This window comes from Trachurus japonicus, chromosome 18 (assembly GCF_045865225.1).
Source record: "Trachurus japonicus isolate A0001 chromosome 18, Traja_1.0".
NCBI classification, from domain to species: domain Eukaryota; kingdom Metazoa; phylum Chordata; class Actinopteri; order Carangiformes; family Carangidae; genus Trachurus; species Trachurus japonicus.
In genome coordinates this window covers 13,239,670-13,255,769 of record NC_140924.1, presented here as the reverse complement: position 1 = coordinate 13,255,769, position 16,100 = coordinate 13,239,670, and the positions used below count along the sequence as shown (strand labels likewise).

Here is a 16,100-nt window from a genome sequence, read left to right as displayed (position 1 = left end):
GGGATTAGTCAGGTTGAGGTGTCAGGTTTACCGGAGCCCAATCAATCAATCAGTCGCCCAACCAACCAACCAACCAACCAAAGAACCACCCAAACAATCAACCAACCAACCAACCAACCAATTTTTTCTCAACTTGAACTTATTTATCTTGTCGTAAACTGAATGAATCACTGATGTAGTGACAACAATCATTGATCTGTTCTGTTTCTGATCAGATTTATGGACGTTTATCTGCAGGTCTGATTGGATCATTCATGACTCAGATTTTGGTCTGATGTCAGTTTCAAATGTTTTGGATGTTGATATTTGACGACTTGTAAAAGATCTTGTTCCTTAGAATTTTTTTTTTGAGAAACGTTTGATACGATAGTGAATAAATAACCACTAATATAACCACTAAAAGAGTCTCAGACCCTTTAGAGTAGGTAAAGGTTGAAGAATCTTAAGGTCTGGAGCTCCACCCTGTGCTACCTCCAGCTTTTCAAAAGGAAGATCATAGAAAAAGGTCAAAGTTTAACTTGTGTTTTCCATTGTTGAGATGATTTCCCACCACTCCCAGTGGCGCTAACAGCTGACTCAAGCAACCCTGACCTGAACAATGACCCTGCAGCTCCGTTGTGGATTTGTCCAGTTATTTTTAGATTTCTTCTACACCACCATGTGTCCAGAGCAGGTGTGTGTGTGGATGAAGTGATGAAGCCTTCAAACGTTTCTGGTAGAACCACGGGTCAGATCAGGAGGAGCAGATGATGATGGGATTTTCCAAAGTCGTGATCTTTTCCCTGTCTTTTTTGTCTCTCCTCAGGCGCCGAGCCACAAGTACGACGGCCACGGCAGCCACGTCACCAACGTCTGCTTCACCAACAGCGACTCCCACCTGCTCTCCATGGGCGGGAAGGACACTTGCATCCTTCAGTGGAAGGTGGTGGGAGGGGGGGCGGCCGACGGCAGGGAGAGACTGGCATCCAGCTCGTCCGCCTCCACCAGCTCTCCAGAACCGGCCACGGGCTAGAGGAAGGCCTCCCGTCCAACCCCCGCCTCGGGCTTCAGTCAGTTTACTTACATAACAGAGACGGAGGCGTGTTGACGAGTCTGTCTGTCGGCTCAGTTTGGCCTCTCTGGTGCTGCCGCTGTGTCGGTTTTTAATCCAGAACATGTTAGAGTCGTCGTTGTCGTCTTCAAAGGAAGTGAAGATCCATATTCATTTTACACTTAATCCTGTAAATCCTTGTGAAACTGGACAGTGCAGCACAGGTTTAGTCGTTCGTCGTAGCTCTGTTAGGAGAGTCGAGTGTGTTTGTTTGCTGGCACAAAATGTGACCTGGCTTATGTGGGTGACGTTGGTCTTTTAAAGTGAACATTCCTGTGTTTTCATCTTTCATATCAAATGTAACCAGCGTGCTGCGTCGCTGTGCCTTCCGCCCACCACTGTGCCTTTTTAAAAGACAATCGCATATTGTTTTTAGCATTTTAATCAGTGTTTGTTTAACATCTCAGCTAATATTGAAACTGTCTTTTTTTTTTATTACTATGCTTGCGTTAGACAGACTGTGACAAACCTGTTACAATGAAATCAACTCTCATGTTCTCTGGATGATTCGTTTCTCTAACAGTTGTAAGCACACTTGAACGTAATTACTTTAGTACAGTTTTATATATATTTAAGACAACAGTTGGGGATACTGTGATGATGTATCTGTCAAGCTCCCAATAAATTACCAAAGACTGGAAAGTGTTGTTGTGGTGAATATTCTGTGGAAACACTGGACACAAACACACAAATAACACAAAACACTGACCAAAGAAGATTGAAAAAGAATATTATTGATCAATAAGAGGACAAAGATGGAAAGTATACTTTTAAAAGTATAAGAGAGTAGTAACTGAACAAAGAGTGGCAGGATACAGTACTACAGCAACTCAACATGAGATGTGTATTTACATATCCAATAGTTAAACATGTCCTTGAACGCCACAAACCAACAGTACAAACCTTTGACCTTTCAGAACAGGATGCAGGAACAAACCAACCATTTACAGTTGGTCTCAATTGTTTTGGCTCATTTCTAGAGACAGTCTTCTTAACCTCAAAACTGTGAGTACTACAGTATAATGTCACAACAGAAGATCATAAGTCACTGAAAACATTTCATTTACGTTTCCAAACCTAGTTTTTGTGTCTGGAGTAACTGAAATGAAAAGTTGTTTTGTTATCACTTGAGCCAAACTTGTCAAAATGAGAAGAAACTTTATCACCATGATGGTCACAAAATGACATCCTTGTGGAAAAGTAAAATTACAAAGGAACAAAACAAACAAACAAACAAAAACCACATCCCATAACGATAGAAGTACCTGTGGCAATTTAGTGGAAAAAATAAACAACTAAAGAAAACAAAACCTTTGTTCCTCCTCACAGACATAAATTCTCTGTCATACAATAACGAACAGGCCTACATGTAAACAAGACAAGACTTTAATAATTGAATGAATCGTTTTACACTGCAAAAACTCAAAATCTTTCCAAGAATATTTGTCTTATTTCTTGTCAAAATGTCTCATTTCTAGTCAAAACTAATCTCTTTCCACTTTCCACCACCAAAAAATTAACTTGTTTTTAGATAATTTTCACTTGTTTCAAACACATTTTCACTCGAAATAAGAAGAAAAAATCTGCCAGTGAAAGCAAGTTTTTTGTGCTTGTAAAACTTGCCCCACTATCAGATTATTTTAAGTGAAATTATGCTTGAAAGAAGGAAAGTGTCTAAAAACAAGCTGCTTTTTTAATGTGATGAGTCTTATTTTAAGTAGAATGATATTTGATTTGACTAGAAATTACATTTTGACTAAAAATAAGACAAATATTCTTGGTAAGATGTTTGATTTTTTGCAGTGTACATGTGATGCTCACAAAGTGAAAGTCTGTTCATAGGCTGAGAAGAGTTTGACAATTTCACTGAGAATCAACTGATCAGTTTTGATCAATTAGACACATATACAAGTGATTTCAGTACAGATTGACATAGTATTGTACTTTATTCATTTGCGCACATACACCAAAACATTTCTGTCAGTTTAACCAAATGAGAAACTTTGGTCTGTTGTAAAATTATAAATTAAATGTCCAGAGATTTTTTTCTTGATTTCTAAAAATGCATTATTTCTCATTTGAAGGCTGCTGAAAGAGAAAAACTGAAATCGTCTGGTTCTTCCACGATGTAATGTGTTTGATGTGTCACTAGTGGGCAGTGCTGCTCCAGGTTCTGAGTCCTGCTCTGAGTGAAGAGGATTCACCGAAACCCAGACCAGAAACACTTTAGACCCCATCAGTACAGCAGGATGAGACCCCTTCACTTCAGTTCATCAACATACCAGTATGAAACCAGTATGCCAGTTTCATCATACTCTTTTTTTTTCTATTTGTTGATTTGAGTATTTTTGAATATAGTATTTCCTTATATTGACCTCAAAATAAATCAAAACGAGGCAATAACAAAGTTCTTCATGATTGCAAGGCAAGACAAACCTATATTTACCGTTATATATATACTTTTATATATATAGATATCTTATCATGTTGATTTGAAAAGCTATAACTGATTTGATATTGTATTTACTCAACATGAGTATTTGTAATTTCCAACATTTCATCTATTTTTATAGTTATTAATAATAATCAGTCAATATGGTCTTTTTTCCCCCCTTTTTCCCTTTCTTTTAATGGGAGAAGACAAAAACAAGCATGTGATATAAAAATGACATGACATAATATTACATTACATGACATAACAACATGACCTCACCTGACATGACACAAAATAACATTACGTAATGTAACGTAACTACAGTGTCAGAAATCAAGATATCTTTATAGCTATTGATAAGCTATTGGAAGGGTAAAAAAATCATTTCAAAGGCAGTAATGACTCTTGAGAGGAAAGCCCACAAGTTAAAATCATACTGTAAATAAATTTGACTCAGTAGCTGACAATTGTAACTTAAACAAATAAATAAATACATTTATCCCAAGAGGTCAGTGGTTTTAAGGGGTCACAAGCTAACAAATAAAAGAATAACAAGCCAAGTTATGTGTAGACTCTTGATAAATGACCATGTGAAGCAACAGTTGCAGTTTGGTTCCTATGAAAAAGGTGATATGACATTACACAACTCTTCTTGTGATACAACACAATTTCCACCAGGGTTTCATTTTGAAGGTGTGCGTGTGCGCGTGCATTCCCACTTTCCTATTTTTTGCGTGGCACAAACACAAACTTCACTTTTCAGTGCGTGTGTCTAGTACTTGAGTATCTGTATATAGCCTACACTTTATTTCATACACTATAAAGTTATACCCACTTCGTCTCGTGCATGCGTGCGCGCGTGCGTGCATGTATATATGTGTCTGACTTCACATCACAGGTTGTACATTAAAAACCGAGACCGGTTTAAAAAAAAAAAGAAGTTAATTGTAAGATGCCGGAGATTGTCGACCATATCCGAAGATGACGATTTGCACACGAACGAAGGGGGCCAGCCAGTGTGTGTGTGTGTGTGTGTATGTGTTGAACTGAGCGGAGGTGAAGAAGAGGAGGATGAAGCTGGGAGCGGAGGATGGGAGGAAGAGTGGTGGAGTAAGAGACAGGCTAGCTGTGTGTGTGTGAATGTGTGAGTGAGTGAGTGAGGAAGAGGAGAGGAAGGTCGTCTGAGGGACCGAAAAACAAAGACTTCGATTTTTTGGGGGGGAGAACCTCCAGAAAAATTACGAACGGAAACTTTCAACTTTTTTTTTTTTTTTTACCCGCCACATCTCGGCTGTTTGTGCCCGGAGCCGGCTTTGTTTCACGGCGGGGGTGTCTGCGATAAATGAAGGAATAAAATAGATCACTATCGACCTTTACTTACCCGAGCGGGGGGATACCCTGGGACTGCTTTTTGATAAAGGTTACGAGAGAATGGCGGCTAACATGTACCGAGTGGGAGGTAAGGAATGTTTTTACATTTTTAAGACACCCCCCCCTCAACGTGATTGTTCGTTTCGACACAAGGTGGGCTAGCTACGCGGGCTAGCCGCTAGCTTGCCCGTCTGTCTGTTTCGTTAGCCGCTAATGCTAATAACTAAATGCTAACTCTCTTACCGAACGTCCGTGCGCGAGTGAGCGAGCGAACGTGCGCCCACTCTGCTGCTGCTGCTTCTTCCTCGAATCCTCGCACGGAGCCAACGGTTAAAAATTCGAAATGAGAACGTTCGGCGATGTGACGTGATGCGACTTGCGTGGAGCAACGGTTTAAAATTCTATTAGAACGTTCAACAATGTGACGTGAGGCGACTTTAACACACAACAGGCAGATTCAAATAAACTCCGATATTACTACTTTAGTTTCTTACTGAAACAGCCCCCCTCTTCTTGTTATCCACCGTGGATATAACACACTAAGTTGTGCTTTTTTATTTATTTATTTTTTTTAAATAGAGAATATGAACTAGGAGGTGAAATCCAGACTAGTTTCCTCCAATAAAATATCCTTAAAAAAGAAGAGGGAGTCCTGAACTGTGGAGCGTGCAGCGTATTGAACCTGTCCCCCCGAAAGTTGTAGCCGTGTAAATTCAAAATAAAACCAAACAATAATAATAACCCCCAGCCCGGTGGATGGAAAGCAGAGTTTGCAGACTAGCATTTGTTGTAAGTTGCACGAAGCGAGTGAGCAAAGCAGCCGTAAATTGTCACATTTTCTTGGGACTCGGACGTCTGCACATATGGTAACGTCCTGGAAGTGAACACAATGCGACTTAGCTGTTAGCCGCCGCCGCTACTACCGCTGCTACTGCCGCTGCTAGTAGCCATTGAGAGGTCAGCATCCAACTAATTGCAGCGACGTCTGCGGTAGCTAGCTAATGCAAGGCAGGGCTGGTCGGCCAGCTTCGCCAGTGGCAGCGGGGTGGGTTAATTTCATTATCGCCTCCGCCATATCACTTCATATGCAGCCGATAGTGTGTAGCGTTAGCCCAGCCGTGCTAGCCGGTTGCTAACTTTGATTGCTAAGTTTCGTTAGCCTAGCCCTGCGCCGCCACCACCACTAGCTACATGCACTTACATACATGTGTGTTAGCAGCCGGTGCATTGAAACAGCTAAGCGTTTAGTTTAATACTGAGTACAAGCGCCAGTTATAGAGTTAAACACTTGACTCAGACTCAATTCGTGTATAAAAATAAAAGAAAAAAGGTGAACTAACTTAGCCAGTTTGCTAACACTAACTTGCTAACTATATAGCAATTGCAAGATCAGTGAGACTTTGCAATTTTTAACGTGCAGTTGGATAGAAACTGTTGCATCTCTGCAAAAAATAAAATAAAATGCATAGCCTGCATTGTATTTTTTGTTTTATTTTACATCAAAGCTAATGCATAATGCTATTAAAATGAGCTCTATCCAGCTGCTATCAACGGGTGTCTAAATGTCACCATCGTTGTGGTGGTGGTGGTGGGAGATAGAGACGAAACGCCGGTAGCGAGACTACCAGACCGCCTCCACCATTATATTTTGCAGCCGTATCGACTGCTGTGATACGGATACAAATGCACTTCTCTCCATCTAACCCTCTTGTTTCGGTGCTTGAGGGGGCTATAGGCGTTAATAACCGCGTTAGGACTTTGTGTACCTTGTGTGAGTCCCGGTTTGTTGGCTGAAATTGACGGTGAGACTGTGTGACAGGCTTATCGCTGTGTAAGGTCACATAGGAGTCTGTAGGCTATTTAGGTCATCCTGATTAAACACTACTCTGCTGCTCAGTATGCTGCTGCGTTATTATTCTCTGCTGTTTTGTGCAATTTCGTGCAGGTTGTATTTTGTGTGTGCTTTTTTTTTATTTATTTTTTTAGTTTGAGCACTTGTGTTACTACTATGCTGCTGTTATCTGTGGCCACTCTCATATCTACAGCAGACAGATGTTTACATTACACTGCTTATAAAAAAAAGGGGGTGCATATTGTTGGTATTAGTGGCAGATTGGTGTGATACTGGGGTTTTATCGGATGTCAAATATTGATTATTCAGACAGCGAGTGGCTGTTTTTTCCTCTCCTGTTCCTCCCTGCTCATGATCTGTAGTTAGTTCGTTTTCCCTCCGGTGTTGTGGTTGATTTTGCTTTAAAGTGACTCCACGTCCCATCATCAGCAGCACATGTGCACTGGCTTATTGGCTCGTCCCTTAAATGAGGCAGTTTTGCATGTGCTGCTGTCACAGCAGGTAGGTGTCCTGCAGTGTTGGATGTCTGGCTCAGTCAGCGGTCCCTCTTCGGTCTGGCTTGGCTGTTATTTCTGTGAAGATCCAACATCTTGTGTGAAAAATGCAGAGTGCTTTCTGTCTGGCTGCAGAAAATAGAGGCGTCAAGGGCGGATAATGTGTAATTTTCTTTCAAATAATTGCTATAAATGCAGACTAATGCAACCTTGGAGCGTTTTCACTTGCGCACCTGTAGGCAACAAAATTCAGCAATACTTAAAGAACACATTGCGGAAACATCAGAATAAATATCTTTATGAATTGAACGTAACATGACATTGGTTGCATCATTTTTGGTTCTGGGAAACCATTATGTTTGTGTTTTTTTGGTTTATTTCATAAATCAAACCATTGATTTAGAAAATAATCACAATCATAATCACTTCATTCAGCTTTATTACCGGTACGTTCATGCGAATGTGGTCACTGAATGTAGTTCTGTTGATGTTACCTACTTTTCAGCAGGTGTTTTTTGAGATGTGACTCGACTTCTCCGGCTCAGCTGCTGCCTATGTTTGAGAAGCTGGAATAAAATTGTTGCAACAGACTTGAAGAAAACTTTACGACAGCGTTGTGAGCGAGATCGGATGCTTAAAAAACTGCAGCGTTTCCAGACGACGGAGGAGCGATCTCCTCTCTCGTATTATGACGTGCTGCCCTGTTGATATTTAACTTGTGTCTGACTGTCACATTACTCAGAACAACGCCAGCTCAGGGAAGTGTTGGCGGTTCAGTATCGTTATGACCCAAGTTAAGTTTCATTTTAAACGTTGAAGTCGTTTCAAGGCCCAGCTGTATCTGTAACAAGTGCCAAAGTGCATGGTTCCCTCAGACTAATGAAACTGCGTCCGCCAAATGTGTTTTTATCTCTTCTTCTGTTTGTGTGTTTTAAAGGTTAAATCTGACCAAGGCAAATTTTGGCGCATACAAAAAGTTGGTAATGAATGTTTGGTGGACTTGATATTTATTTATTTTGTGTTTTATGGTTCAGAGAAGGTGTTATGATTAAGCGGCTGTGTGACTGTTAACGCTTAAACACGAAGTAGCACTACTTTTTCACCATTCATTGTTTGGTTTCTTTCTTAGTTTCATTTATATTTTTGCGTGTTTTACTGTTCAGTGAACATGTTACAGTAGAGAATGAGATCTGTGCCATTAGTCGACTAAATGATTAAACATCGCTGCACTCACTAGTCGGCACAAGATATAATCATGGATTAAAGTTAGTTTAAATATTTCATTAACATTCAACTGCCCCCCTCCTCCTCCTCCTCCCCCTCCTCGAGCTGTAAACCAGAGAGTTGCAAAGTGGGACAGACGTGAGTGAATCTGTAAAAACCAACACAGAGCGGCAGGATTTTGATCTAGAAAATGAACTCGTCGTGTGTAGCAGCTGCGTCGGAGTAAATTTGCCATATAACCACAGTCAGTCCAGATGTGACGTGGTGGTGAACCTGCAACATGAGCAGACTGCTGCTGCTGGTTGCAAGCCACGCAAACAGGAGCAAAGCCAATGGACTGAGATGTGTAGAGATGGACCTCTGCTGATCAGCTGAACAGTCGCCTGCACGATATCAGCAAAATGTCCGATGTGCGATGGCGATATGACTTGCGATAAATAAGCAAATATTCAGGTGTGCATATTAACTGTCTTTCTGAAAACACTCAATATGCTGTCGTACATACACCAAACACTGCCACATAAATAGATGCCAAAAATAGAAAAAGGAGAGTGCAAAGCGCTGTAAACAAACTCCGAAGATTGAACACGAAAAGTCATGCCAGTCGATACCAATCGATGTCGCATGGACGTCTTTCAGGCGCAGTGTTCGACGGAAGTCCGTTGTTACGTAACATTACGTCTAGTGGTGTAGCTCAGGTTACAGGTATGAGATGCGCCTGTAAATAAAACGTACTCATCGGATTTCAGGCAACCTTTCCGATGTGTTATCGTGCGCGTTGACAATGAAAATACGATTAATCGTGCAGCCCTACTTACAACATTACATTACATAAAAAATAGCATTCCCTATAAAATAAAATCTTAATAGTCAGAGTTTAGTCTGCACACACATAACGGACAACTCCCTTACTGTACGTTCACACCAAAAGCTTCTAAAGAGGCAAAATACTTTTAGCCGCTTTGGTTGCTCCTCATGTGACTGGTGTCAAAGTTCGATCGCGCTGGTCATTTAAAGGAGCTGAAGGGCGTCTCTATGTTGACTGGTTGCCGCCGAACTGCATCATCTTCAGTGTTTTTGAAGCTTTTGGTGTGAACGCACAGTTACAAGCATTAATCGATTTGCAGTTTCAAATAAAATCTATGTTTCTTTTTGATTTGTTTTGGTTGCTGCAATGGAGATATGGCGGTTGGACCTCTGTACTGTAACTGGCCTGTGTTGGGCCTCCACTGGGAACATTACATCCATCCTGCTTCAGGCCTGTACGGAGGGGGTGGGGGTGGGGGGGTCGTGGCGTTTACAGCTGCTCGGCCCCCTCAGGCAAAGTAGCATTTTTTTGTTTTGTTTTGATCTGGATCACGTGTGATAAATTTAAAAGAAAGGTTGCCGTGTAATGCTGACTCCAACCCATGTAATAGTGCAGCTAGCAACAAGCGTATGATTATGTAATTGACTTTTTTTTCCTTCTTTTTTTTTGAAGTAGCCCACCCAGTAACAAGGTTATGATGTTTTTGTTTGTGTAACACAGAGACAAACTGTGTAAAACAGAGCGGACCGGTAATGTCCAGCATTAATCTGTCTTGATGGGTTCATATTTATTTGGATTTAATTATTTATTTATTTTTTGCGTTCAATAAGGTTTCCTTTGTTGCAGCTGGATGGTGCAGGCGTCTCTCTGTGTGTGTGTGTGAGCGCCCATATTACCACCAGTCCTCCAGAAGCACACAGTGTTCAGCCTGCATGTAAGATCATTATCTTCCCCAGAGATTAGTCAAAGGGCTTCCTCCTCTTCATTCACCCTCTAGCACCCAGCACACTGCGCCACTCCAGCCGCATACGTCCACAACAAACACTCTCCTCACCAGACACACTCTCTCTTTTTCACATCTGTTTTTTTTCTCCCCTTTCCTCCCTTTCCTCCCATTCTCCTTCTCCATCTCCACCCGCTGATACTCAACGAACATTAACATAAAACCAGCTCATCCCTTTTCACAGGTGATGTGATTATGCAAAGAGGACGTGCGTGAGGAGTTAGGTCTGATGTCTCTGTTTTTTTTTTTCTTTTTCTGGAGAGTAGACAGTGTAAAGTCTCTGATCGACCATCTTGGATTTGTTTCATGTATATATAGCTATATATTTGTTGTTTATAATGTCATTGTCGTACCCCAACAAACTTAAGCACAGTGGCTTTGGCAGCTTGGATAAAATGGCACATGTGAAGTTTACATGATATAATTTGGTTCACAGTGCTTAATTCATGTGTTCATTCATGGGTTATGTTGGTGTTAAATGGATAGTTCAACGTTTTGGTAAATTGGCCCATTGCCATAATCCCTATAGTCATAGCAGTAGGTTCGTTACCTTTAAATGTCGGTGCAAGCTATTTTTAGATCGCGGAGCAGAGCCGTGAGCTGCTGAGAGCTACGTTACGGAGGCTGATGGGATTTCTTGGTTTCCCTCATCAAACTCATCAAATACACAATCCAACAACTCCAAAACGCTCTGGTGGACAAGTTGTGACCTGCACATTCACCACGCTATGAGATAATAACAGATCGTCATGAGACAGAGTTGTTTTAGAGGTAAATTCAGAGACTGCTTGCTGAAAAACTGCCTCCAATGGGAACACGCATCAGCAGTTTTGCATGAATTTACCTCTAAAACAACTCTGTCTGGTAACGCTCTGTTATCTCATAGCGTGGTGAATGTGTAAAAATAGCTTGCACCGACAATTAAAGGTAACGAGCCTACTGCTATGACTACAGGGATTATGGCAATGGGCCAATTTGCCAAGATGTTGAACTATCCCTTTAAAGTTTCCCTAGATTTTTCCCTCATATATTCAATATTTTGAGTTCTTTCAGCCGTGCACTTAGTTGCCAATAAAGTCCTATAATATGAGTAAGTGTACAAATACACATAAAAGGAAAGCCAGAGGCATTGCACAGTGGTTGTTGAGTGTGTTGATGTCATTTCTATCAAATATGAAGCAAATCTGAGATGAAAATTCAGTCAAATCTGTGGCTGTGATGTGAGATTCCCACAGTGCGGTGGTTTGGCGTGTTCATTGATCTGTCGGTCCGACTGATGTGACTGATTTGTGCAGGTGCAGCAGGATCAATCTTAAATCTGTCCCACTAGGCCAAAAAAAGAGATGGACGGCCTCCCCCTCCCTCCCTCAATCTCTCCCTCCATCCCTCCATCCATCCATCGCTACGTCTTTATTGATGGACCCAGTCATGTCGAGCACATGAGAGTGCACATCCACTCTTGGTGCTCCAGCCAGCCAGCCAGCAGCGTTATGTAACGTGGTGAGCTTGTGTTCCTTCGCCGTGAACGAGGACGCAGCGCCTCTCTGCTCGGACGGACTCCCCATCAGTGTGTTAAGTAGAGCAAGAAATCCCCTCCCTGTCTGATTCCTTCCTCCTCTGTCTCTGGCTCTTGGTGGTGATGCATCAGAAGAAGAGAGAAGGAAAAAAAAAAACCTTCCCCGATATCCTCCCGAGGCTCCGACCGTGTCCCCTCGCTCCATGAGACGACCAGATGGAGCTTTAATGTGAAGCCACACTTCACTTGAAGAGCCGCATCGGAGGCTACGAGGAGGCGGTCGGGGGTGATGAATGATTCGTGTCGGGGAGGTTTGATCGAAATCAAGTTGACAAAACCGATGGCTCCCGGTTCAGCCCCCGATGTTCAGTCCATATTCAATACGAAGAAACCAGCAGCAGCTCTGCTCTCAACGCTTGAGTTATATGCACTAAACGAGATTGACAATTACAAGCGTTGACAGTAGGGTGACGAATACATTTTATGGCTCTGTTACAATTAAAAGTCACCACAGTTAATGCATTGACTCGTCAAAAGATATATATTTACAGTAAGAAGCTGAACTAAATGACATGTTTGACTGTTGAATCACAGTGCAGCACCTACACACCACAAGCAATGCTCCATTAGATTAGACTCTGGTTATATTCAGCTGTGTACACAACACTGTGTCAGGCAGATTCAATTCACTATGAATTTAATACTGCAAATAATAAACGACTACAGTCATCGTAGAGCAAGTCAAGTGGTGATTGTTCTGATGATCGTCAGCCATTTACAGTATATCATTGTTTGTTGTTATTCAACAGCACAACCCCAATAGGAAACAAACATATGTTATCTATAGTAGTCACTAGGATTGAGGTCTAAATGTCTGAGACTACGATCAAAATCTGATATTTTCATGTAAATTTGGAAATAATCAAACATTTTAAAACACAAAAGTTATAGGAAATGAATACTGTAATGGTAAATTTGAATATTCCTTTGTTTTAATCACTTGTGACGTCCCTACCCCCTGCTTTCCCTCCAAGGTATCAGATCCTCTTTTGTTTGTCACCCATTTGTGTATTCTAATGTCTAGACCTTGTAATTGCATCAAGTTCCAGAGACACCCAACCTCTCATTTCCTCATGATATACTCAAACCCTTTTGTATTTTAAAGTGCATTGATTAGACCTCTTAATCACACTCCAGGATGTCAGTGCCAATACCTGAAAAGATATCCTGAGTAGGGGGCTGACCCCTGCAGCAGACAAAGGGGTGTGGAATATACCTGAGGGGGCGTTCCTCAAGTATAAATGTTTAGGTATTCCCATTATCTTGGTCTTTTCTTTACCATCACTCGGATATGAATTGACCTTTTCTTGCAAGGAAATAAACACATGTCGGCCGGCAAGTCTCTATTTCATTCTTCACCAGCAACAGAGAATTTCCACGACAATACATATTCAAGGCCACGTTGAAATTGCTACATTTACTCCAGGTGTTTTCACTATGGAGTTCAGAAAACGCCAGGGTTTTGTGTTTTGTACAATAGTAAACACAGACCTTTTGGAAGATCTCCACAGCCCAGACTATCAATAGTAAATACAACATGGATAATCAAAACCAAGCGTTGCCGACTTTGTTGTCTTTGCCAGCAGCTGTTGTGCAGTTGAATTTTGTTTTTTAACACCGTGCAGCTGTCTTTGCTGTTTCTCGACTGGTTTGCACAGCTAATCAACTGCAGAGTAGATGACCCGATCTACTTCCTGCCTGCATTGGTTTGCAACAAAGCTTAGTGCACATGGTCAAGTGTGAGTTTTTTTTTTAGATGGAGCGATGTGGCATTGGCCAACGTAACTCCTAGTTCTGGTCTGGTGGTTACTAGGGATGCACCAATGCATCGGCTGAACATCGGTATCGGCCAATATTCGCCTCGTTGACTGAAATCCGCCATCTGATAAATGTGGCGTGTTGTGCTGACTCGGAAAAGAAGCCTGTTTTTTTGGGGGGGGGGGGTTGTTTTTGGGGGGATGTGACTTTGCCGAGGTGCAAGAGGACGCATGCCCGTTCAATTTGCTTAAAGGACAATTCCAGGCGAATTCAACTCGGGGGTGTATTTTCATATCATTTTAGGTCTAAAAGAATGAATCTGAAGATTTTCAGTTTAATCGCTCCTGTTTTGCGGTAGTTGCGTCTGTCCCTGCATCGCCACGGCAGCAATGAATGGGAGTGGATGTAAGTTCCGCTGTTTAGGCTGTTTCCAGCCCTCAAAGCCGCATTTTTTTTCCACAGACAGCATCAGATGGCTACTCAAACATGCACCGAGAAGTTTATTTACTCCAAGCAAGCCGACATGTTTGTAAAACTAGATCTAATTCAAAGTCTCCCGGAGTCTCGCGCGAGCCCGAAGTTGCAGTGCTGGTGTATTCAGGCGCAGTAGGAGCTACCGCTTGTGTCATAAACACAGGAATATCAACTCTTTACTTGCTTGAAGTGTACATTTTTTTCCACAGACAGCGTCAGATGGCTACTCAAAGATGCGCCGAGAAGTTTTTTTTCCTTGAACCAAGTAAAGAGTTGATATTCCTGTGTTTATGACACAAACGGTAGCTTTTCCCATTGCATGTGAACACACCGAGCACGGCAACTGGGTCTCGCGCGAGACTCCGGGAGACTTTGAATTAGATCTAGTTTTACAAACATGTCGGCTTGCTTGAAGTAAATAAACTTCTCGGTGCATGTTTGAGTCGCCATCTGACGCTGTCTGTGGAAAAAAATTGCGGCTTTGAGGGCTGGAAACAGCCTAAACAGCGGAACTTACATCCACTCCCATTCATTGCTGCCGTAGCGATGCGCGGACAGACGCAACTACCGCAAAACAGGAGCGATTAAACTGAAAATCTTCAGATTCATTCTTTTAGACCTAAAATGATATGAAAATACACCCCCGAGTTGAATTCGCCTGGAATTGTCCTTTAAGTCAAGTGAGCAAAAAATGTCCGTTGTCATCGTCTAGCTAGTGTGGACTAATGAGACTTGTTGCATACGAACTGATCAAGCCCCTTGGATAAGAGGCGAAACGTCTTCCCACAAATACAAGTCCAGTTGCCTACGATTCAATTTACCCAGAAAAGTTGTTATCGGAGTAATAAAGATTTCTTGGTTTCCTTTCCACAATAGAGGAGTAAATTTAAAAAAAAAACCCAGTATCGGCTATCGGTATTGGTATCGATCCAGAATTTCACAATCGATGCATCCCTAGTTCTTACCTTGTACATACGTTGGTACATCTTTTTATTTTTTTAAGTATATTTTTGGGGGGGGTTTGCCTTTAAATGATGGCATAGTTTCACATAGACTCGATACGGGTCGTTGGTACATCTTGACTTTCCGTACCACCAAATACAACAGCAACATTGGCGGACCACCTGGCCTCTTGGTGAGTGTTGCTCTTGGCCTTTTTGAGCGTCCTTCTATCCAAGTAATAGTCATAAATGTGGGATGTTTACATTTTTAAACCCATCTGCTGCGTACCTGTACATGTAGTTTTGGAGCTGATGGTAAGGTTGGAGGTTCACTGTAGTCTGGAAGTTGTATGTTTTTATCCATAGTTGGGTTTGAGTTTGACGGTTTCTGTCCCAAAAGTACTTTGAAATTTTCCACCTGGTAATGGCGCCACCACCCGAACCATTGGCCTCTTCTTATTATTTTTTTGTGTTAGACCAGATCTGGTTGATTACGTTGTGGACTTCTATCAGCCATCACGGCACCGCCTCCTGTCCACATCGCTGACAAGTCGGTAGAAATGGCCGCTCTGTTCCCATCACCGCCGGGGAGCACCACAGTGTGTTGGTGCAACAGATGGGAGCCATGTTCCAATAATAGCACACTCATTCAGACGGCTACAGCGGGAGAGGATGCTGTTCAACTGCAACCGGCTTCATTCAGCGTTTAACAGTGTTCGTTGAGTTTTACAGAGGAGGTTTTTACTAACTCGCCCGTTTTCTTTGACTGAACTGAGGTCAGTGTTTTAAGATAGGAGGAGGATATTTACTATAAATGTGGAACAGGTTGAGTTTTGTACACTTGAAATGATCGATACTAGAGCTGACCCTTCAGATTCAAATCCAGATATGTACCTGTTATGTTAATTTCACACAGGCTACACAATCAAACTCAACCCAGGTTGTATTTATTTGAGCAGGGCTGGTGTGAGATTATCCGTCCTTTTTTTTGTGTGTGTGTGTGCGTGATGTAACGTCCTGTTCAGATACACAAAGCAGTCACTCAGCCAGCTGCCACTTGTTGTAGATGCGATGC

At 42.0% G+C, this 16,100-nt stretch overlaps 2 protein-coding genes across 4 annotated transcripts in view; both read left to right on the top strand.

Moving 5' to 3' along the window:
* The window catches only part of eml3 (EMAP like 3), a 46,185-nt gene extending 44,453 nt beyond the window's left edge, over positions 1-1,732 (top strand). For both annotated transcript variants that reach the window (XM_085760529.1, XM_085760528.1), the window contains one exon: positions 806-1,732. In XM_085760529.1, the coding sequence (XP_085616655.1) occupies positions 806-1,012 (207 nt within the window). In that variant the 3' untranslated portion in view covers positions 1,013-1,732. The remainder of the gene's footprint in view (positions 1-805) is intronic.
* Positions 1,733-4,556: 2,824 nt separating this feature from the next.
* Positions 4,557-16,100, top strand: part of mta2 (metastasis associated 1 family, member 2) — a 41,344-nt gene continuing 29,800 nt past the window's right edge. For both annotated transcript variants that reach the window (XM_085806263.1, XM_085806262.1), the window contains exon 1: positions 4,557-4,983. In XM_085806263.1, the coding sequence (XP_085662389.1) occupies positions 4,956-4,983 (28 nt within the window). In that variant the 5' untranslated portion in view covers positions 4,557-4,955. The remainder of the gene's footprint in view (positions 4,984-16,100) is intronic.